The sequence below is a fragment of the Planococcus citri genome, chromosome 1, assembly GCF_950023065.1.
Source record: "Planococcus citri chromosome 1, ihPlaCitr1.1, whole genome shotgun sequence".
NCBI classification, from domain to species: domain Eukaryota; kingdom Metazoa; phylum Arthropoda; class Insecta; order Hemiptera; family Pseudococcidae; genus Planococcus; species Planococcus citri.
This window is the reverse complement of record NC_088677.1, coordinates 22,495,463-22,520,148: the sequence shown is the minus strand read 5'-3', so window position 1 is coordinate 22,520,148 and position 24,686 is coordinate 22,495,463. Positions and strand designations below refer to the sequence as shown.

The following is a 24,686-nucleotide window of genomic DNA, read 5'->3' as shown; positions in this document are numbered from 1 at the left end:
CAAATTCACCGAAAAGCTGGAGGATGGATATGTGAATTGTGTACGTACAACCCAATTTATGACTTAAAAAAGAATCGCTCGAAATGGTATAAGGATGAAATACCTGAACTTACGCTGAATAGCATCACCTGGACCAACATGATCCAACGAGAAGAAGAAGATGAGTTTAAAGACATCGTAACAAAACAACTCGTAGATCAGCTGCAACGCATTGATATTTTTCAACAGAAAGATCCAATGGCGTCCAAAATGATGCGTAAGCTGGAGCAATTTGAACCTGATTTGAATAAACGCCAAAAACGAGCAAAAAGGCAATCCGAGAAAAAGTATGAGATTCGTACGGTAGATGGTAAAAAGATGCTGTATCGGAAATACGACGATGGTGGTGCTGTACCAGTGTTGCCAGATGCTCTATTCCGTGATACGATTAGACACCTACATGAACAATATGGACACGTTGGCGCAACTAAGGTTGCAGCTATCTGCTCCAGGTATTATTACGTGCCGAATCCTATTCAAGAAATCAGATTGATTACGAGCCAGTGCATGGTGTGCAAAGGCAATAAATCGTTTGGTGAGAAAAAAAGACTCGAATTTGGAAGAATTGAAGCACACACCATGGCTGATGTGCTGAGTGCTGATATTTGGGGCTCAGTTGCAAATAGTGAAGATTCTCCCCACTACCTACTTGTCGTAAAAGATGTGTTCACCGGACGCGTATGGCTGAAAGCTCTCAAGGAAATACCTAAAGAAATGGTGGTCCAAGCCATGGAAGAGGTACTAGCTGAGATTGAAGGAGAAGGATTTAAGGTCAGAAAGGTCATCACAGACAATGGTACACAGTTTACCAGTGGTGACTGGAACGATTTGCTGACGAGACATAACATCAAAGTCTCACACACGACTACCTACAATCCGCAGTCAAGCCTGGTGGAACGCACAATGCGCACAATTGGTGAAAGAATGCGTGTAAAGTTGAATTACTCGTCACGAGGAGCTGAGACACACGTAGCCTGGCACCAATATGTGCAGCAAATACAAGATGAAATAAATAGTACCCCAACAGACCTAGGTATTACTCCGAATGCTGTATGGGGCAAGAACGATGACTTAGCACAGGCGCTACCTACCACCAAAGTGAAGATAGACCCTAAAGCTGAACTCACGAAACTACGCGAAAGAATTGTTGCTGAGCAAGTTGACTCAATCGACAGTGCACAACTAGATGCGGCGGGAATGTCCCCTGAGGAATTCATTGAAGACCCCCAGGGATTTACATGGGTCGCCGTTGATGGGGCATGCGCTGGAAATGGCTCGGATGATGCGATTGCAGGCATAGGGGTGTGTTGGCACACAGAAGGCCTAAAAAACATCTCCGAGCGAGTACAGCATCCGCAATATCGCAACACCAACAACTTAGCTGAAATCATCGCGCTGAGAACTGCGATGAAATATGCAATTAAATATCAACGCAAAAAGCTGAAGGTTTTCTCGGATTCGAACTACCTAATTAACGCAATTACCCACGAAGTGAAACGTTGGCAGCTGAATGACTGGAAGAATGCGGCGAAAAAACCAGTTCACCACAAAGAAATCTTTCAAGAAATACTGGAATTGGAAAAACAGTTTGAGATCATCGAGTATAGACACGTCTATGCACGCAAAGATGACCATAACAACATCATGGCTGATAAATTGGCACGTAAAGCTGTCTACACTCAAGAAGTGCACCTTCAACGTATTGAAGACATGGATGAGCATCAAGCTATGATAAATCTCATACGTGAAAAAAGACAGCAAAAGGCTATAGATGACGAAATTGCCTATAATCGCCTACATCCGGATATACGTGTATTTGAAGTTGATGATATGATTATGCTGACGTCACACAGACAATCAAAATATGAAGACAGATTGTCACTCAAACTGTTACCAAAAAGAACTGGCCCTTTTCGTATAGTTCAGAGAACTGGAAAAAACTGCTACATGATTCGCAACATAGCCAACGCTAACGACGAAAAAATAGTAAATACTCGGCAGATCATCACCTATCTCAGCAAAGACCAGCAGCAAGAAATTCGCAAGAATGCCAGGTTGAAATCATCAATCGACTGAAGAACGCTGAAACAGCAAATACTGGAATTTGCTGAGCCACAATCGGAAGTGGAGGAGGAGCTGGAAGTGATTCCTGAACCTCGCCCACGTGGACCACCGAGAGATAGGAATGCTGACACAAGCGATCCAGTGCATATTCGAGCTGCTGAGCAACTTGCAAGAGAAGCTGAGATAGAAGAGAGCAAGGCTGAACCTATCATACGCGACTCAGATGAAGTTGAGTTTATCCAAGTTAAAAAACGTCTCAGACGTAAGTTGGACAAAAAAGAAAGTGAAAAACTCGAAGCTTGCCTGAAAAAGACGATTAAAATCCCAAAAATCTTCGAACAGTTCAAAAAAGATGCTGAAGAAACGAAGAAAAAACGCGGTAGACCGAGAAAAAATCCTTTACCGGAAGCTGAAAAACCACCTGAAAAGAAAAAAGCTAAGTTGAGAGAAAAATCGGTGAATTATATCATGTTAGAAAAACTCAACTGGAATCAGCGTGTCAATTTCATTGGAATCTATCGCGAGTACAAGGAAGCTGAGAATAACTGTGAAAATCAAAACTCATCTCACGATACAACTGGAGATTTCAAACCCAATACCTAAGAAAAATAGAACATCGCTAGCTGATTGACGCTGAAAAAAGAAAATTCCCCGTGTAAAAAATCCCAAGTCCAAATTATATCTAGTTTTATCGAAAGGTGGTGCAAGAGATGCTCCTGCGAAGTGAATGGGTAGACAACCTATCAGGCAACGCAAAATTCCAAGAAATGCGACGAAGCTATCGAACGTACCAACGCGTTATCGGAAAAGATAAGCCTATTGTGCTCCGATCCAACAACGAACTCGTTGCAAGCGGAAAGAATGCGAACGCTTCATTAGTATGGTAACATTGTGCAAGTGACGATCGAAGTTTGCTTTGTTTGAAATTTGAATTTTGTTTGGTGCGAATTTTTTCACGGTGAAATTTTGTTGAAATGGAAGCCGAAAGTGATGTAATTAAAGATGTAGTGAGCGAGATCGTGGACAACGCGGTTCGTGAGCTGAATACGAGTGAATTTCGAGCGACAAACGAAGAATCAACGGAATCAAGAATGTCGGACGAGGAATTACAAGGTGGAAACGGCGTCCAAGATGGCGGTAATAATTTAGCTGAGAATATGGATATCGTTGAGTCACCGGAAATCGATAGTGAAAGGTAAGATGAGTGTTGAATACTTTATTGAGATTCTGTGGTGTACACGAGCTGAGCGCTGAAAGCTGTTTCGAGGTTGAAAAAACGCAAAGATTGGGGACTCTGGCTAAAACCGGGTGTTTATTGTGTTTGTTTACAGTGAAGAGATGGAGCGGTCAATTCGGACATTTGCGGTGTGCCCAAAGTGCCACCACTCGATTACGGACGACGGCTGTGTAGCGAACGATGCCACAGCGTGCATTTCGTGGTGTAATCACGTGTATCATCGCTCGTGCTTTGATGCACTCACACACGTCATGGTTCTAGGCCGGCCCGATGCTCCGAAACCACGCTGCTGCCGGAACGAGGGTTGCGATACCGTACTTGCTCCGGACCAATGTTCAGACGTAGTGTTCGAGTCCGAACGCCTAAATGATCAGTACGACGTGATAGCAGCCGAAAATCGCAGATTGAGGCGTGAAATAGCGGAGGTAAGGGAGCAGTGCGATACCTTCGAAGAAGTTGCTGAGAGACATAGAAAAACCGCGACGGAACTCATCGCAACTATCGCAGCGATGAAGAAAGCAACGAGGTCGGTCTCCTGCGAGACGTTCTCCGGCGCGACGCTCTCCGGCGAGAAGATCGCCACCACCTTCGGTTCGAAGATGTGAACAGTCGCGGCGACGACGTAGCAATTCGGAAGAGCGACAAGACCGACGCCAACGTGATCAATCGAACGGTTCCGCTGAGAGACACAGACCGGACTGCCCGCGAGCACGCAACCAACCAGGTCGTAGTGCTCTGTTACGCGACCAACAGCAGGAAAGAGATCAACCCGGCCGCAGCGCGCTTTTGCGAGCCGAACAGAGTCACCTGAACTTCCGCTACCGTGAGAACACGTCAGAGTTCTCGCGAGACAAGTATAACAACAGAATGGTTGATGGTTTGGAGTATGAAAACGACAGGGACGTCCGGGTGTCAACGAGCGATTTCGGAGTAGTATGGGCTGATTTTCCAATCAACCGATTTAATATCAGTAACATCATCGTAAGAGATGGGTACTACGCGAATTGGCCTATCGAACATGAAGTCCATACACCAAATTATGAGATTTTTCACGTAGCTGGTATAATCCATCTGGCCTGGTACAGAGGTGACCAGATTTTGGCGTTCTGTAATGAACACCTATTAATCGGTGATGGTGTCGTTTATGGTGTGGTCAGGGATTACGCCAGAATGACCGATGGCTTGCTGAGACAGCTGGATAGGTACTGCTGGACGTTGAGGTACGGGATCAAGATAGAAGATCTGATTGAAAATTTAAAAACAATCGACCCAGCTGAGTTCCCGAAGAAGATCATACTCGCGGCCGGAAATCTCGATGTACAAAGAAGCGGCGACGTGGCGACAAGGGCCTGGATAAAAAAGCTGTTATTATTCCTACGCGATCGCGGTGTAACGGCAATACACGCGATGCCCATGGCAACCTGGACAGACTGCTCGGAGGATAGAGCCAACTTGGCAAACTTCTGGGAGGAAAGTGCACGAGATCATTTCCCCAGACTGTTCGCTATTCAACGAGCTGCGAATCATGTCATAAGCCGGTGCCCTCCTCAACACGTTAACGGACAGGGAATACCCTTCCTCCGTGAGGAGCAGCACCTCGAGATCTCGTTGTTTTGGTTGAATCCGCCTCCTCAAAATCAAAATCAACCGGCTGACCAGTATGATGAGAATCAAGATGAGCACCGAGTTCGAGAGCAAGATCACGATGCTGAGCGCGATAGAAATGAGAGGCGCTGAGAAAATCAACGTTCGAATAGCTGAGTCGGTTCCTTGAGCTGAAATCTATTATTTTGTTATTGTTCGTATTATTTTTGTAAATATTTGGTTGACTCGTTCCTAAATTTCTATTTCGTTGTGTTTTTATTTTTTTTTTTTTTCGTACCAATTAGTATGTGCCGAAATTTCAAAAATGCTCGAAGGTAATGAGCTGATGTATTTTTCGATTTGTTTTTTTTTTTATTTTATTATTTTTTCCAAAAAACTTACGTGTATTTTGTTTGACCGCTCGAAGGCAATGAGCTGATAAAAGTTATTCTATTTTTTTTTTGAATCAACGAAGCTGAGTTGAATAAAAGTTCCTGTTATATGTTCGACTGTCAAACCTGTTTGTATTTTTTTTTATTTTTTATTTATTTTACGTCAAAAAAGAAAATTACCTGAAGAAATGCTGAAAATCCGGTGTGCAGAGATTGAGATGAGATTTTCAACTTCGAGACCAGTCTCCAGCAACCTGAAAAGACACGAAACACAAAGTATACGACGTTTTCAATTGCAAGTATTATACGTTAAAAAATACTTCCCGTGCCAATTTCCTCGCCGAGTTTCGTACTTGTCAATGGTAGTCCATTACTAGCTTGTTTTGTACGTAGTCAATTCCATGGCGAGATAGCACGTTGCTGTCGTATTGGCATTCCATCTGCCAACTGTCAAATCTCCATACGGTTCATCTCCAGGTACCTGAAACATAGAACAGAAAAATCGTTATCACTGGTCTACTCATCAATCTCAAAGCAGCCGGTGAAGAAGCATCGTTAAGCGGTAATATTAGGTTGTAATTACTCTGTGTAGATATTTTTCCTTCTTTGTTGCATTGTAGTTGTCTGTCTGTTGCCGAGTAGTTGAGACGTTGCATCATTTTTTTTTTTTTCTTAGTATTAAGCTGTTGTTTTTTTTTTTGTTTTGTGAACTCAGACCACATAAATTAAGTTACCATATGTTTAGAATTAGTGGCCTTTTCCGCAAAAATCTTTCATTTTTCTAAATTTTCAAAATTTTTCTAATTACTTTACGCTGAGTTCAACGTTGCTGAGCCACAGAGCCACGAAGTGGGGCAAGGGGCCTTTCCTATCGCTACCAAGGCTGATTACCATCAAAGCTGAGTTCAAGATATCCTTCGTGACTCTTCCTCTACGTGAAAGCTCCAAGAAGTGGGGCAATGTAGCGAGTAGGATTGCGTCCAACCTGTTTCCTTATGAGACAAGTTGAACTTCGCGCTCTTCAAAGTTCGTGCGCGCGCAGCTAGGTCCATTAGGACCGAGATGTGGCCAGAGCTGAGAACGTTGAGCTACGTAAATCAATGTATTTGTAGCTGCAGCTGAGATATGTTCCACGTTTAGCTGAGACTTTCGTGCTGAGGTATTTATATGTTGATGTATTTCTTGTGGTCGGGAGTGCTTTGACGTATAATTGTATTTACCTTTAATGAACTTAGACCGTTATTCTGTCATTTTGTGTGTATCTCTTTATTTAATTTGTGAACTTTCTTAAGCTGAATTATAACTCTTTGCCACGGTAATTGTGTTATGATTTACGCGTTTCGTTTGGCTTATGCTATCTTTTTGCAGTCGTAACCCACTGACAGCCAGTGTTACGTACATGCTATTTTCCATTGAACAAGTGCCAGACTTTTCTTACATAGAATAAAGGTATCTTTGTTTAATACATCATAAAAATCCTAGCCCTATTAATTTGCAACCCAGTAGGTATCTTTTCAATGGCTTGCTGCGAATTAATGAACTGGTTTCAAAATGTAATTTAGGTACAAAAATAGTTCAATTTTTCCCACTCTACAACTTATGTTTCAAACTTTTTTCTCTATCATGTTCAAATTTTCATCTCTGTCTCCAATTTTTAGGTGATTGTCAAAACATGGTTACCGAATGCGAACTGATGAACCGGTTTCAAAATGTGATTAGACAGAATTGTGTAATTTTTCACGTTCTACAACTTTTGTTTTAAGCTTATTTTTTCTCAATCTCCAATTTTTAGGTAATTTTTGTTAACTGGTTGCAAATTAATGAGCCGGTTTCAAAATCCGATCAGCGAAAATGGTTCAATTTTTCACGCTCTACAACTTTTGTTTTAAGTTTTTTTCTCTATCTCCAATTTTTTAGGTGATTGTTAAAAACTGGTTGCTAAATGGGAACCAGCAATGAACCGGTTTCAAAATGTGATTAGACAGAATTGTGTAATTTTTCACGTTCTACAACTTTTGTTTCAAGTTTTGTTCTCAATCTCCAATTTTTAGGTAATTTTTGTTAACTGGTTGCAAATTGATGAACCAGTTTCAAAATCCGATCAGTGAAAATGGTTCAATTTTTCAACGCTCTACAACTTTTGTTTCAAGTTTTTTTTCTATGTTCAATTTTTAGGTGATTTTCAAAAACTGGTTGCTAAATGCAAACTGATGAACCGGTTTCAAAATGTGATTAGACAGAATTGTGTAATTTTTCACGTTCTACAACTTTTGTTTCAAGCTTTTTTCTCCACCTACAATTTTTGGGTAATTTTTGATAACTGGTTGCGAATCAATGAACCGGTTTCAAAATCTGATGCGAACTAATGAACCGGTTTCAAAATGTGTTCAGGCAGAATTGTGTAATTTCTCATGCTCTACAACTCTTGTTTGAAGCTTTTTTCTCTATCTACAATTTTTGGGTAATTTAAGACTATTTTTTGATAACTGGTTACGAATTGATGAACCGGTTTCAAAATCTGTTCAGCAAAAAGCAAAAACAGTTTAATTTTTCACGCTCTACACCTCATGTTTCAAGTTTTTTTCTCTATCTCCAATTTTTAGGCAATTGTCAAAAACTGGTTGCTAATTGCGAACTAATGAACCGGTTTCAAAATGTGATAAGACAGAATTGTGTAAATTTCCACGCTCTACAACTTTTGTTTGAAGCTTTTTTCTCTATCTACAATTTTTGGGTATTTTTTGTCAACTGGTTGCAAATTGATGAACTGGTTTTAAAAAATTGATATCACCTTTGTGTGTAGAATACATTGGACCAATAAAAACCAGTTTGAATTTTTTGACCGAACCAGTTTTTCAATTTGTGGACACCCTGTGCATGGGCCTGAAATTTTTTTCAAAGTCGCATTTGAAAACCGGAAAGCCCTTATTTTTCTCTAATGAAAGCCATCAGGCACTACTTTTGTGTCACTGTATACATATAATTTCAAATTTTACCGTAAAAGAAATTAAGAATAACAAAAAAATTAGAAAATTGATATTGAATGAATCTATCTTATTGGAAATAAAAACAACAAAAGAATTTGAATAATTACATATTAAAATTCAATTCAATTTCATACGAATAGCGATTTACAAAAAGGAAAACGTTCTTAATTTTTTTTTTTTTACAAAAAATAATTTTGCAATATTTTAATTTAACTCACAAAACTACACAAAAGGTAGCGTTGCAATCGTCAGCTTCCTTTCTTTAAACTTTTGCGTTGTTTTGATTCAAGTTCGTTTTGGGCTCCTCCTACTTTGGAAGTTCGTGTTTATAATTTTGATAACGGAAGTGCTGTAATCAGTATTCAGTATTCAGTTGTTAACAGAAAGTACTACAAATCGTTTGCAATTTCATTTCTGTACGATGTAATGAAAAATTACGTCTTTCGAATAAAACTTTCATTTGCAAAAAAAAGTATTTATGCTTTCGAATAATTTGGTATTTTAAATCATTTCAACTCTAAACGCTGTCAACAAATCGCAAACATGTCCAAAGACATGCTCACTGATAATAATCTGGTGCAACCTCTTCTAACAGGTGAGTTTCATTGATTAATTCATGCTTAAATTTTGCAAATTGCATAATACAGACGTGTTGATATTATTCGAAAATACATCCAAGACAATGTAAACTCCATCGTCGTTTCCATTCCCCATTCCCAATTCCCATGGACAAACCTCAAACACGTATCGATTTGCAAATTCCGACAGGTTTTGCTTGCGAGCAACGTGAACATTATTGTCAACAATCAACGTGTTTTTTTGCGAAATAATTTTCATAATTTGTTTTTCGTTCCAGATTTGTACCAGATTAATATGGCATACGCGTATTGGAAAGCTGGCAAGACCGATGATCACGCTGTATTCGATTTATTTTTCCGGAAGAATCCATTTCAAGGAGAATTCACCATTTTTGCTGGATTAGAGCAGTGTATAAAATTCCTGGATAATTTTCAGTATACTGAAAGCGGTATGTTCTTCGTAAGATTTAGATTAGGTTTGCAAAGTACGATGTTATTCTTCTAGTACGCAGCACAATGTTCTTCAATTCGAAAAAATGAAAATAGATTTGTGAAAATCATGATTTTGGAAAAAAAGAGTACTCTGCCCTTTAATAATTAGTAAAACGTTGATTTTGATTCCAGATATCGAATACTTGAAGCAAACTCTACCATCATCCATAGACGATGAATTTTTTCTATTTTTAAGTCAGCTGAACACCAAAGGTATCATTTTGTATGCCATCGACGAAGGCTCGGTTGTGTTCCCAAGGTACATTATAAAACCTTATCATCGATTATTGTTCGTGTTTAAAATTCCATTACCGTATAGAATTCTTAAAACTCGGATTAATTCATTTTCAGAGTTCCTATGATTCGTGTAGAAGGTCCTTTAGTGGTAGTTCAGTTAATCGAGACGACATTCCTGACATTGGTGAACTTCGCGAGGTATTATACTTGTCATTATAATATATATTAAAAATACCTTCGGTGAATTATTCGTCAAACTAATGGTTAATTTTTCGCCCTATCAATGGCATATGTTTTGTAGTTTGATGACTACGAATGCAGCCAGGTATAGGATGGCAGCGGGTGATAACGTTTCATTGTTGGAGTTCGGTCTACGTCGAGCTCAAGGTCCGGATGGAGGATTATCCGCGTCCAAATACGCTTACATGGGTAAGAAAATAAAAGTCATAGATATTTTTAAGTAATTCGAGTGAGAAAATTTACCTTATTGCCAAGCGTCAAATTAAATGGTACCTTGTATCGGGTGTCACGATATGTAGCATTTTTACAAATCGATCAGGGCACCCGGTACCAAGACTTCCGTTGGTACGTAGTACGTACATTTCACACGACCGCTTAATCGCGGCAGCGTGAAATGTACGTTTTGAAATCATGTCGACTGAGCGAGGTTACACCGAAAAAGTTTTCACCTCGACCTTCGCATTGAACGAGTGAAGTTTTACAAACCGACAATATTGTGAGTCTCAATTTAGGTATATTTTGTCCTCTCAAAAGCGATCTGGCTGAATGGATTTGAATTTTGATATGTCTTTATCTTGACGAGTGATAAAATTGACGTTGATTGTGTTGCTACTTGTACTCGTATATATGTTCTTGAATTTTTTTTGCATCTCATAAAATGAAATGGTTAATAAGATAACTGAGAGCAAATTGGTTTTCTTTGCTGTTCTACTCGTGTCATTTTGCATTTTATTGGGTCGAGTGATGAATTGAGTAATTCTTACTTTCGTGATTTTTTTTTTGTACAGTTTTTATGCATGAAATATCCTCATTTTATTTCATCCTCGAATAAAAAACTGCCGAAATATTAATTTGATAAATTTATAGCATGTCATGTCATGAGAAAATCAGTTTAAAAGTCAATTTTTTCACATTTTTAGTTCAACTTGATGTATTATTAAACGACAGTGTAAATCGTATATCGTTTGAGGACATTTTAATGCCTTATGATTGTGGTTCTATTTTTAACATTGAACACTCAATTTGGAGAGTATTGTGTTATAATTTTACTACAAAATGCTCGATCTCTATTGTATATGTAAATATGTACAATAATTTGAAACCGTTTGAAGTAAATGATTTTTTTATCAGGTTCTCGAGTACCTAACACGAATACTTTTTCCGAGTTTTTTCACAAATTTCCTGTTTTTTTTTTCAAAATTTTATCCAAAATTCTGCGAAAAAAAAACATTGCTTTTATTCAAATGGCATCACTGCTTTTTCAGCATTACAAATTTCATTTTTTCAGTTCTGATGATTTTTCTTTTGAAATGTACTTAGAGGTTTTCTAATTTCGACAGGTATTACTATTTTTGAATTTCTCGATGGTTTTTATTAGTAGATTTACTCCTGTTTTGATTGATTTTTACATCTTGAATTTTGGTGATGATTTTTTTCCAAAATAATTTTGCTCGGAATTTTGATGATGTTCTTCGTCTGAATTTTTTCCCAATTTTATCGCGTTCAATTCTCGTGATTTTTTCAGAAAAATTTTCCCTCGAGCTTGTGTGATTTTATTGCTTAAATAGTCGGGATTTCTCCTTATTTCGGTTCGATGGCTTTTTTTGAATTTTGTGAATTTTTTTCTTCGCCGATTTGGTGAGTTTTCTTTTGAATTTTTGTAGATTTTCCCCTATTCTGATGGGTATGTTTTTTCTGAATTTTCTCGAGTTCCCTTTTCTCAAGTTTTTCGATGATTTTCTCGAAATTTCTATTTTTTTTTCTTTCAAATTTTGGAAAAGTTTCTCCAGTTTTGACAGACTTTTTTAACTTTGAATTTTCACAATTCTACAGTTTTGTTCTAAATTGTGGTCATTTTTTGCCTAAATTTTGATTTTTGATTGCATTTTTTTTTATTTTAACAGTTTTTTTCATTGAGTTTCGTGCTTTAAAAAAATTGGGAATTTTTTTGCTCACATTTTTGTAGAATTATGGATTTCCTTCAAATTTTGATCTTTTTTTTCGAGAAGGGAGTGAAGCTTCTTCCATATTTGATGACATGTGTTTTTTTTTTATTTTCACCTTTTGTGGTGGATTTTTCTGCATCTTGATATCTTTCATTTATTGATCCCTCTCTCTCTTTTCCAGTTTCCTCTTCCCTTTCAGTTATGAGGGAAAGTCCTCCGGTTTTCCTCTCTGTTGGAATAATTTTGTTTTTCAAGTTCAAATTATTTTTCTCTGTTGAATCCTCTTCAGTTTTGCTAGAAATTTTTCGATGAGTTTTCACAAAAATTTATCGATTCATTTACGAATTTACTCGTAATCCTAATTTCAATTCCTCGCGAGTTCTCTGTTCTGAATTCTTAATGATTTTTACTGAACTGAATTTTAGAGAGTTTTCTATTTTCATAATTTCCATAATTTTGTTTCAAATTTCAAATACATACATATAATAATTTTTCATTAAACCCTTTTTTCTTGAATTTTCGAAATTTTTTATAAAATTTTCTCCCAATTTAGTCCCATATATTAGTAATTTTTTCTGCTCAATTTTTTGCAGAATTCCCATGTTTACAAATTTTTTCGAGTTTTTAAGCGTTTTTTTTTTTTTTACTTTGGGGCTTGGTGGTTTTATTTTGAATTTTTTTGAAGATTTCTCGATTTTTTTCAAGTTTTATTCTTTTGAATTCTCATAGATTATATTTTACAACTGTAAAGTCTTTGCCTCAACAGGAATCAAGCTTCGGCTTGCGAAATAAATAGTCAGGAAGGTGAGTGAATAACGTTTATTTGACAAAGATACAAAGTAACATGGTAATTGCGCGCGAGATAAATACAACTGAATTGATGAACAATGGCTATGGCCTGTAGCTCAAAGTCAATAACACCTTGTACTTAGAGATGTGCGGTGTGAAAAGTGAAAAGTGAAAAGTACTTTTCTTTCAATGAAAAGTTGAAAAGAAAAGTTCCTACTTTTCATTTCACTTTTCAGTTTTTACTAAAAAAAAAAAGCGAGTGACCAATCAATTTACTCATCAGAGATCACTGACCTCATTGATGAAGTCAAATATCAAGTTTCACTCTCTCCACTCCTCCCCTTCGCAGTCCACATCCATTTTTGATATTTTTCTCAACATTTTTTTCAAAACTGAAAAACCCAAAAATGTTAGAGGCTCTTGAAAGGCTCAAAACTACCACTATTCGATTAAGTAGGTGAAAAAATGATTTTGTTTTTTTGTGTGTTTTAAATAGGCATAAAATACATCAATTTGAAGCTCTTACAGAGAGCTTTAAAATGAGACTCACACGATTTACTTTTCACACTTTTCACAACTTTTCACACTTTTCAATGAACTTTTCACTTTTCATTTCACTAAAATTACTTTTCTGAAAAGTGCACATCTCTACAGTTGTACTGGTTTGCTGCATGGACAGATGCGCTTGAAAGCTAGGCAGTCGCTTACAGAGTGACTCGGACAGGTCGCCTCATATCAAGCGACACAAATGTTGCTTAATTCGCGTGACGCCACGGTACTCCCCCCTAGCAGGGAAGCTGGGATACAAATACAGAAAAAACATAAAATTTACAAATATGCAAGAAATAATATACAGTAAAAATATACACAACTACACAAGATACATAATATGCTAAAAAGTAAAAACATATTACAAAAAATGTGAAAAAAGTAAAAAAGAAATGATACACTAATGAGAAAAATTAGTAGGTATGAAAAATGACTAAAATTACATGTTGAAATACATAAAAATGAAAAATAAAAATGATAAAATCATTACAACGCATAAAATTTTATTAAAAAATGAGCGAATAAGAAAAGAAAAAAAGGTACTATTTCAAGTAGGTTCCTTGGAATCAGATCTTCTGCTTTGGTATGGTCTTATTTGGAGGTTCTGTCCATGGCTCTGGAACAATTTTTGGCTGTGGAACTTTGTTTGACACATCAGTAAGTAGGTAGGCTGGTTTCAGACGATCTAGAAAAACTACTATTGTACATCCATCTGCCTCAACCTCAGCAGTCTTGTCCATGCGTCGACTGACGTTATGAGGTCCAGTCAGGGTGGCTCTAATGCTTGACACTGGGTCTCGACATGTAGGAAAACATGAGAGCAGTCTTTGAGAGCATCTGGCTGTCTAGTATGTAGATTGCACAGTGTTTGCATGTACATGTCATCCCCATCATACTGCAAAAGTGCAAATTGCCTCTCAAATACCACCAGTGATGGCAGCATTCGCAAAAATTTTGAATGTGTTCGCGTTCATTTAAAACGAACGCCTTTGCAAACGCCGTTGGAAAACAAATGTGTTTTTTAAACCTTTTTTTTTAATACTAGACCATTTTTTTCAAATTCTTCTGGTAAATGGCAATTTATGTTGTTTTAAAATGTAAACATCGCGTTTTTGCATATATTACCTTTGCGTTCCAAATTTGATTTTTCAAGCTTCAAAATGTGTGTTCAATCAAAACGAACGTCGTTCGCGTTCTTTTCAAAGAACGCGTTCTGTTCGCGTTTGCGAACTTGTCATTCACAAACGTGAACACTGCCATCACTGAATACCACAAATGACTTCTGGCTCATCCAGTTGAACTTCAGATGGCATCAAAAATTGCCTAGTAATCTGAGCTCTGTACCAAATGTGAGCTGAGCTGGGGACACACCTTGGTCGCTGCAGAGCGCTGATTCAGATTGTAAGCCAAGGAGATCATGGGTAATGCATTGAACCACTTGAGTGTTTGATGAGCCACAATTGCTGCTTTCAGTGTTTGGTGCCATCTTTTGGTGTGGCCATTTTGACTGTGGATGGTTAGGCTATGGTGCGATTTGGTTGAGCACCAAAATGTGCAGCCAGTTTCTGGAACAAGGTCGACTCGAATTGACGACTTGAAGTTTTTTGGTTGCCACTTTTTTAGTTTTTTTTTACATCAACATTTTTTTTTTGGTTACTTTTTCCGGTTTTTTTGGTTACTAAAGTTACTTTTTTTGAAAAAAAATTTGAGTACAATCCCTGTAAAATAGAAAATAGATAACTATGCGATGGAAATTCTTTTGTTGTAGGTGGTTTTGACGGCACCAGTAATGTTTTGGCTGGCAAAATGTTCAATATACCTGTCAAAGGTACTCACGCTCATGCATTCATTAATTCTTTCACCGATTTTGCTGAACTGAAGACAAAGGTGGGTATATTTTTATTCTTTTTCTTTCTTAGTATCGATAATAATTATGTATTTCAAACAATATTCAAATTACCGAAATCTTCAAATCAGCGAGTTGTACTAGATTCCAACTTCGAAATTATTCACTATCACCGCTTTTGGCGAATCATTATTATTTTTAGACCATTTACTTCTATGGTCTATGTTATTATTTCTTTAAAATGATTATCGTTAGGTAATCGTTTATGTACAATGTACATGTACCTACTTATTGAAAAAAACAGCTGTGGATTGTTGTTTTACTTTTCTTCTTATATCTGTCTTATGGTTATGGTTTTAATTATTTACATTTTCCAATTCATATCGTTGTGGTACGTTATTTTGCCATTGCCTGTGGTGTACCTACTTCTCGCTGTGATAAGTTTATGATTTTACTCGAACATTTGAAAATTTTTATTCAACGTTTTTGCCTAAATAAACCGATCGAAAGTATCTACCTAGGTATAATCGATAAATTGAAAGCATTATCGAACTACACACTTCAATTTTTCATTTTTAAACCCTTTATAAAAAAATTCTACAAATTACGTACGAATGCACTTCGCTTATTTTTTTAAAATTTATTTTCGTTTTAAAAAACTAGGTACTTTTTTACTTTTACAATACCGTAGGTACTTGGCTAATATTACCTATGCAAATTTTATAGCTTTGTTTTTTATGTTGTTTTTTTTTACTCCTTGATTTTCTTTACCTTTTTTTCATGCTCTTGTGTTGTAGATTAATATACTTTTTTTTCTTTGGTTTTGATTTTTAACATTGTTTTGAAATTAGATTGGCAGTGGAGTTGTTTTAGACGCCCAAGATATATTCCTTGGAAGTCAGGTACGAGGGTAATTTCTAATTTTAAGCTCGTACTTGCGCATTACTTCATCACCATTAGATTTTTTTCTCGTAGATTTTCATCCTATATAAATTATTCTCCTGGGGATATCGTACTTGTTGTACCTTTACGCACATACGCTTTTCTTTGTCATTTACTTATTATAATATCTAGCAATTTAATGTACTTGCCTACATGTGTTATCATATTTTCTTTTCCTATTGAAATGGGTAAGGAAGAAGTTCAATGCGCAGTGCAGCTGTAAAATGGCGAAATTTCATCTTTTTTTGGGCGTTTTAATATCGTATGAGCTTGGGTGGTATTGGACATTGGTGTGTGCTTTTTTCGTCTGTGGCTGTGCTTTTTATGGGTGCATGTTGTTGGGCAGGTCAAGCATATTCATAAGTATTTTTTATTGTGTAGGTAATCGAATAATAATTTTGATGGATATTTTGGGTACCTCAAAGTACCTACCTACTTATGATTATTCTTATATGTTCCTTGATTGTTTGCTATTGCTTTTAATATTTACAGTATTATGCTGCGGTAAGTAGTTCTCACTTAAGCCTTCATAAATATACTCACGCGAGTGGACAATTATCAATTATCACTTGCCTTGCTGAAAGGCAGCTCAATTCTTCAGGTTTTTTAGACGCTCACTGCGTTATAATTTATTAGAAATATTGTGGCATTCGATCATTTGAAGGGAGCCCATTTTACTAATGCTAGTTGAGAGTTATATTAGTTGAATTAATATGTAATATGTATTGTATACATTAAAAGTAAATAGGTACATAGGTAATTAGTTACCTATAGACTAACACAGGGAATTACGTACCTACGAGTGATATTAGAAGTGTGATGTAATTATTTCATCAAAGAGTTTTTTGCACCTTTTTTTTTAGAATTTGTTAAATCTTAACACGGGCGAATCCGAGGATTTGTTGGAAAGAAGCATCGAATGGAGAAAGAAAGTCGCCCCACTTCTGCATTGTAATCCTGAACAAGCTTCGGATGGCGAATTGACTGCTTTGATCTCTTTTGCGGTTGCATTTCCTTATAATTTTGTCGCTCTGATTGATACGTACGATGTGAGCAGGTACCTTCGACTTTCATATCTAATTTTTCTATTTTGCTTCCTATACCGTTGAACTTGATAGGTAAAGGTAATTCACTAATGCGGTATGTAATACATTTCTATTACAGGAGCGGTTTATTAAATTTTTCAGCTGTTGCGCTGGCTTTGAATGATCTCGGGTATCAAGCTATTGGAATTCGTATCGATAGCGGAGATTTGGCTTATTTGTCGTCAGTTTCGAGGAATCTCTTTATCACTATTGCTAAACAGTAAGATGTTTATTATTACTTGTATTTGGGTATGGAAACCAAGTATGGAATTTATCTCTACAGTCAATGAAGTGTGATAGGTTTACGTGGAAATTCTTTATTCGAGATGGTTTTAAAAGAAGAACTAATTTAAGATAAATATCACTAAAATGACAAAACTAGCTGAAAATTGCTCGAATCATAATTTTGCAAGATTTGTAAAAAGAAATGAGTAACAATGAAATTGGCATTATGCAGGGATAGTACTCAAAATCTCAAAAAAAAGTGGCAACCAAAATGTAACCAAAACAAATGTTGATGTAAAAAAAAAATTAAAAATTGGCAACCAAAAAACTCAATGCATACAAAACATTACATTTCATTCTAGATTACAAAAGAAAACAAATCGTAACAAAAATTTCCATAGCAGTTTTTTCAAAAAACACAGAAAAAAAATCAAAATTCGAATAAAAACCATTTTTGAAAAAAAAACCAGCAACAGCTCAGAACAGATAATTATCAACATTTCGAAAGTAAACTACTCGTACTTAGATCAAAATGCAAAAAGAAAGCATGAAAAAAACATTGGATTCCGGAAACATAATCGAAAAATGTGATAAACGGCTGAAAAAATTACAAAATTGAAAGAAGAGGGGGAAGTCTATCGAAACAGGGAGGAACTAAATTCAATCTTTTACTCGTATTCAAAATCATTTCAAAAAATCAAACACAAAAATACCAATTGTAAAATAGCTTAAATATTGACACGAGCGATGATTTGATGAAAAAAAACCATACTTTAATAAGAAGAATTATTTTAGAACGGGAAACTTATTGAAATCAACAGGAAAGGGCGGTGGGGGAGGGGGAAGATTGCAATCCAAATTAGGAAAAAAAGTGATTTGTGAAAATCATTTGAAGAGTGATATTCCAAAACTCGCTTTGTCCATTTTCACAACTTTTCAGGAGAGAGGAAAAACAGTTTCCCTTTAAACGGGTAAATTGGCTTTTTAGGCGAGTTTAGCACTTTATTTGGGTGGGTTTATGATGTAGAAGTGTAGGTATACATTTCATCCACTAAATACTGCTGAAAAAAATTTCAATAAAAATGGACAAAGCGCGTTTTGGAACATTATTTTTTAAAAAATTTTCAGTGAATTGGCTATTCAGGTGAGTTTAACACCTCATTTTGGTAGGTTGATGATGTAGGAATGTGAGTTAATACTTCATCTACCAGGTACCACTGAAAACCCAACTTTGATAAAAATGGACAAAGCGAGTTTTGGAATATCACTCTTCATTTTTAAAAATTCGAATACAAAAAAATGTACCTACCTACCTTGCTTCAAAAAAAAAAGTCCTCCATCAAAATTGTCAAAAATTGGCACAATTTTTTAAAAAAATGGAAAAAGGTGACAAAATTATTAAAATTCAGAGAAAATGGTCAAAACAGGAAGCAGAGCAAAAATAAAGATATGGAGAGAAAAAAAATAATCAAAAAATAATGTTGAAAAACCTCTTCGTGAACTTCTTTTAATAAATCAAAATCATAAGTCCGTAAGTATAAAACTCAAGAGCGAAATTCAAAATGAACCAAAAAACAGAGTTTTGTCAAAATTTAACAAGTTGAATAAAATCACAGGGATTTCAGAATAAAAATTCAATTAAAAGTAGAAAAACTCCACCGAAAAAATTAAGGTAAAAAGCACTGGAATTCAAGAAAAAACAACGCAAGAATTGAAAAAAAAATCACGAAATTACGCAATAAAATTGCGAAAACTTTACTAAAAGTTAGACACAAAAAAAATCACGAAAATCTGGAGAAAATGGTCGAAAAGTTGGAAAATAAAATCTATAAGAACTCAAAAGAATAAAACTTGGAAAAAAATCAAGAAATCCTCAAAAAAAAATTCTAAATTTTGTAAAACTATCAAGATCTCAAAGTCCAAAAAAACTCGAAAAAACTCGAAAAAATTTTTAAACAGGGGAATTCCACAAAAATTTATGCAGAAAAAATTAATAAAATTTGGGGCTAACTTGGGAGAAAATTTTATAAAAAATTTCAAAAATTCAAGAAAAAAGATTTCGCCGAAATTAAGAACAAAAATAAAGGAAGAAAAACGAATCAGTAAAATTCAAAACAAAATTATGGAAATTATGAAAATAGAAAACTCTCAAAAAATCAGCTCAGCAAAAATCATTAAGAATTCCGAACAGAAAACTCACGAGAATTACAATTAGGTATAAATTCGGAAATAAATCAATAAATTTTTGAGAAAAAATCATCGAAAAATTTTCTAGGAAAACTGAAGGGGATTTAATAGAGAAAAATAATTCGAATTTGGAAAAAAATTGTTCAAAGAGTGAGGAAAACCGGAGGAATTTTCCTCATAACTGGAAGGGTAGAGGAAAAGAGAGAGAAGGATCAACGAATGAAAGATATCAAGATGCAGAAAAATCCGCCACAAAAGGTGAAAATAAAAAAAAAACAAACAAAGTCATCAAATCGTGAAGAGAAGCTTCCCTCCCTTCTTGAAAAAAAATATCAAAATTTAAAGAAAATCATGATTTTTGGAAGAAGAAAAATCATAATTCCACAAAAATGTAAGCAAAAAAATCACTTGTGTTTTTCAAAGCAGGACACTCAAAAAAAAAGTGTTGAAATAAAAAAAAATTTAGGCAAAAAAATGACCGCAATTTAGAACAAAACTATAGAATCGTAAACATTCAAATTTGAAAAAGTCTGTCAAAACTGGAGAAACTTTGCCAATATTTTAAAAAAGAAAAAATGGAAATTCCGAGAATATCATTGTAAAACGTGAAAAAAGAGAACTCGCGAAAATTCAGAAAAATCATACCCGTCAGAATAGGAAAAAATCTACAAAAATATAAAAGAAAACTCACCAAATCGGTGAAGAAAAAAATTCACAAAATTCAAAAAAACCATCGAACCGAAATAAGGAGAATCTCGACTATTTGAGCAATAAAATCACACAAGCTTGAGGGAAAATTTTTATGAAAAAATCACGAGAATTCAATGTGATGAAATTGGGCAAAAATTCAGGCAAAAAACGTCATCGAAATTCAGAGAGAAATCATGGAAAAATTATTTTGGAAAAAAATCACCACCAAAATTCAAGATGTAAAAATCAATCAAAAGAGGAGAAAATCCACTAAAAACCATCGAGAAATTCAAAAATAATAATACCTGTCGAAATTAGAAAACCCCTAAGACATTTCAAAAAAAAAGTCATCAAAACTGAAGAAATAAAATTCCTAACGATGAAAAAGCAGTGATGCCATTTAAATAAAAGTAATGTTTTTTTTTCGTAGAATTTCGGATAAAATTTTGAAGAAGAAATAAAAGGTGGTTGATTGAAATCACTGAAATTTACCATAAAATTGATGGGAAATGAAATTTACAAAATTTAGAACAATTTTTTGAATTGAAAACGTTTGAAAGTTAGGATGCAAAATACCAGGTTATTTGAATTGTGTAAAAAAATCACAAAACTACTTTGCGAGTAATAATTCTCGAAAATCACATTACCTATGAGTCTTGATTTTTTCCAGCTAACGCTGTTTTTCAAAAAATATTGCCAAATAAAAATGTCTACTTGAAAAACCACATAGCAAGTCACTATATTCTTCACCTATTGTGTTGCTATGTTCATTGTTCATTTATGAAGATTAGGTATTTATTTGTTGAAATTATTTTGCATTTTTAAAATTGTCATTTTCTTACTCAGGTTCAACTTACCATGGTTCGCAAATCTACAGATCGTCGCTTCGAACGATATCAATGAAGAAACAATTTGGAGTCTGAACGATCAAAACCATAAAATCGATTGCTTCGGTATTGGAACGAATTTAGGTATGGATTGAGTCACTCATTAATATGGCTAATTTTATTTTTTGATATAATATGTACATATTTAATGCTTTAATCACCTTTATTTGGGTTTTTAATTTTTCAGTCACGTGCCAAAAACAGCCAGCGCTCGGGTGTGTTTATAAATTAGTCGAATTAAACGGTATCCCGCGCATAAAACTAAGCCAAGATGCTCACAAGATCACGATGCCTGGTAAAAAGGACGTTTATCGGCTGTATGGAAGTGATGGTAAGAGTTTTTCTCAGAATACTTAATAATGCTTTAAATGATACAAATTTTAAATCGAGAAATATTTTCGCAGGATACGCTTTATGTGATCTTCTGCAACGTTCAAACGAAGATGCGCCGAAAGTTGGCGAAAAAGTACTATGTCGACATCCTGTTAATCAACAGAAAAGAGCTTTTGCCACACCATCTGGAGTAGAACCTCTGCTCAAGGTAAAACTACTCGTACATTTCTATCCTTATCTCTCGACTTTGAATTCGTATCGTGAGTCTTTTCTTCAACTCATTTATACTCTGAGGTACCTATTTTAATGTTCAGGAGTATTGGAAAAATGGAGAACTTTGTCGTAAACCTTTGCCATCGCTGAGTGAAATTCGACAACGTGTCAGAAATTCCCTCAAAACTTTGAGACAAGATCACAAACGTTATCTGAATCCTACACCGTATAAAGTAAATTATTTTAATAAATTATTCCCCAGCTGTGATCGATTCACTGGATTAATCATTTTTTAAAAAAAATTAACGCAGGTATCAGTCAGCGATAATTTATACCATTTCATCAACGAAATGTGGTTGCAGAATGCCCCTATTGGCGACTTATCGTAGGTAATAATTCGACTGCTTATTCGTATTTCACTTTCATTCATGATTCAGCAGCAGAATTCGCTGTCAATGTTTGTTTGGTCAAACAGTTTGGTTGGATTTAGTGGAAAGTACATTTACAAGATGTACAGCTGCAGAAAGGGTCGGTTAATTAGAGTTTAGATATTTAGTCACCAGGCAGAAAGGGAATGGTTTAGAAAGAGAATGATTTGAAGTTACCTATGTAATAATTTTTTTTTTGGAAAGAATTTTCGAAACTGGATCGAAATTCTGCCATATTTTGTCATACGTAAACTTTATTTTATTTTTTTCAAACGCTGTTACCATTTTATTATTAATGTTACAATTTTTCAGTCATTTAATCACCTTGAAAGTTTGAAATTGATGAAAGTTTCGTACTTATTTTTTTTCTCGTTGGAGTAAACATATCGCATTTCAACTGAATTGTATTCACTATTCAGTGATCGAAGTACTTAAGTGATGTGATTTATTTTTATGAATATAATAACTAAGGTTAAAATTTCATTATCCCTTTCGATGAGTTGAAATTTAATAATTTGTTGAGCTTTTATTATTTCTTAGATTTTTTTTTCTTGTCGTAGTTTTTATAGATTTTTTAAAGTAAAATGTTGAATCGTGCGATTTTTCTACCATGACCGTAGAACAAGTTTGTGATTTTTTGAATTTTTTATCATGTGGTTTGTTTTTTTCTTCTGAGTTTAAATACCTATCTACGGTTTGAAAAGTACCTACTTATTTTACTCGTGCATTTTATCATTGAATTTTACTTAATAAACAAATTCTTACGCACAATCGATTTTGTTAGGATAAGAACTAATATGATTCGAATCTAACGATGAAGTACAATCAATAAACAAACCCCACACCTTGAAAACCCCGAAATCATCGTAACTTCAAATCATAACTACCATAATCTTCATCATCGGCATTTAATTCAGATTCGTAGTATTCTTCGATAGGCCTAGTCGGAGGTCTAGTCGGTTTCGGAGTCCTTGCAGTGGGAGGTTCCGGATAAAATTCTCCAACAAGTTCGTGCAAAGTTGTATTGCATACTTGAGGATGATTTTGGAAACTCATCTTGACCACTCGATCGACGTAATTTATAACTATATACATATAGCCCGGATCGGGAGCCAGAGGTGGCCACTTGCATCGAAAAGGAAACGGATTGGTTAAATTAACATCGCCTTCGCCTTGAACAGCAAATCTCCATTCGTCGTGGGTACGAGAAATGGTTATGTTTCGAGCTATAACTCTCAGACATTCGGTGAAATTGAACGGTTCGGCTTTGAAATCGAAATTTGAGTCTTGATTGAGCAGAACTCGATGTGGCATTCTGATTGTCGTGTGTACGGCTACGTGAACGTGGAGTGGTTTCGAGCAATTGTTGTAAATAAAACAAGGACGCCATTGCCAAAATACAGGTGATAGGAGACGTTCGGCTTTTGTATATTTTAAGCCTCTTATAGCCGGTGTTTTTTTCTTAGTCGACGATAGTTCAGAGTTTAACCATACAATTGTTAATAATACGTACAAGTTCATTGGCAAACGAGCATTTGACAAAGGTTTTCATTTAAATTAACTCATTTTATGTATAAGTATACTTATAACGAATGCATGTTTAGGATAGATTAGGTACCTACTACAGAGAATTAGGAACTTGCATATTTAAGCAAAATATTCCGACAGATTTATGTACATACGTACTATCAATGAGAGATAATTTTGAATATTAATTCCCGAGAAACTCTCAAGTTATCGTACGATAAAGTTCAAATCAGAAATCGAAATCGTAATGTGAATCAAATGAAAATTGTATCTGTTATCTTTATAGAAGCTGAATAAGTGAATAGGTACCTAGACCTACTACCTACCTATTTTGCGAGAATTAGCCGAAATATCAGGTCATCATTTTGTTGCAGTCTTTTGGGATTTTTTTCTCGAAAAAGTAGGCTGGTAGTCTTGAAAGCAGGCTTGTTTAGAGAGGGGAAGGGAGGTTTCCCCCTCCAATCATGAGTTTATTGAAGATCCCCAGTGCTGAAAAAAATTGCTCGAAAGGTCCGAAGTACGATACAACCAAATTTCAGCTTTCTAGATCAATTTGTTGAAATTTTGATTTTTTCCTCCCATTTTTGGCGTAAACGTGAATTTTTAACCAAAAATCAGCAAATGAATTTCAACAATTTAAATGTTGGCTGACGGTGTATTTTGGGGTTCTTTATCATTTCTCCTTTGACCGGTTCAAGAAAAGTTGTGCCTGTTGGGGTGCGCAGATTGGTTACTTTTTAAAAATGTTGGTCACTATAAAAGTTACTTTTTCCAAGTTTTTTCACAAATTTCCTTTTTTTTCAAAATTTTGTCCAAAATTTTACGAAAAAAAACGTTGCTTTTATTTAAATGGCATAACTGCTTTTTCACAGTTACGAATTTTATTTCTTCAGTTTTGATGATTTTTCTTTTGAAATGTACTTAAGGGTTTTCTAATTTCGACAGGTATTATTATTTTTGAATTTCTCGATGGTTTTTTAGTGGATTTTCTCCTGTTTTGATTGATTTTTACATCTTGAATTTTGGTAGTGATTTTTTTCCAAAATAATTTTTCCATGATTTTGCTCTGAATTTTGATGATGTTTTTCGCCTGAGTTTTTGACCAATTTTATCACCTTGAATTCTCGTGATTTTTTTCACAAAAATTTTCCCTCGAGCTTGTGTGATTTTATTGCTTAAATAGTCGAGA

The 24,686-nt window shown here is 35.2% G+C and overlaps 1 protein-coding gene across 2 annotated transcripts; it reads left to right on the top strand.

Moving 5' to 3' along the window:
* Positions 1-8,638: 8,638 nt before the first annotated feature.
* On the top strand, positions 8,639-22,737 carry LOC135849889 (nicotinate phosphoribosyltransferase-like). 2 transcript variants are annotated; one of them, XM_065370524.1, is made up of 14 exons: positions 8,639-8,898; positions 9,160-9,330; positions 9,506-9,632; positions 9,725-9,808; positions 9,912-10,039; positions 14,903-15,021; positions 15,832-15,882; positions 16,786-16,979; positions 17,087-17,227; positions 20,956-21,080; positions 21,184-21,327; positions 21,401-21,537; positions 21,644-21,775; positions 21,854-22,737. In XM_065370524.1, exons 1-14 carry the CDS (start codon positions 8,847-8,849, stop codon positions 21,929-21,931), a joined length of 1,683 nt encoding a protein of 560 aa, XP_065226596.1. In that variant the 5' UTR covers positions 8,639-8,846; the 3' UTR covers positions 21,932-22,737. The 2 variants fall into 2 exon arrangements, with proteins under 2 accessions (XP_065226596.1, XP_065226597.1); XM_065370525.1 differs by lacking the exon at positions 15,832-15,882 and having other exon boundaries at positions 8,640-8,898.
* Positions 22,738-24,686: the final 1,949 nt, after the last annotated feature.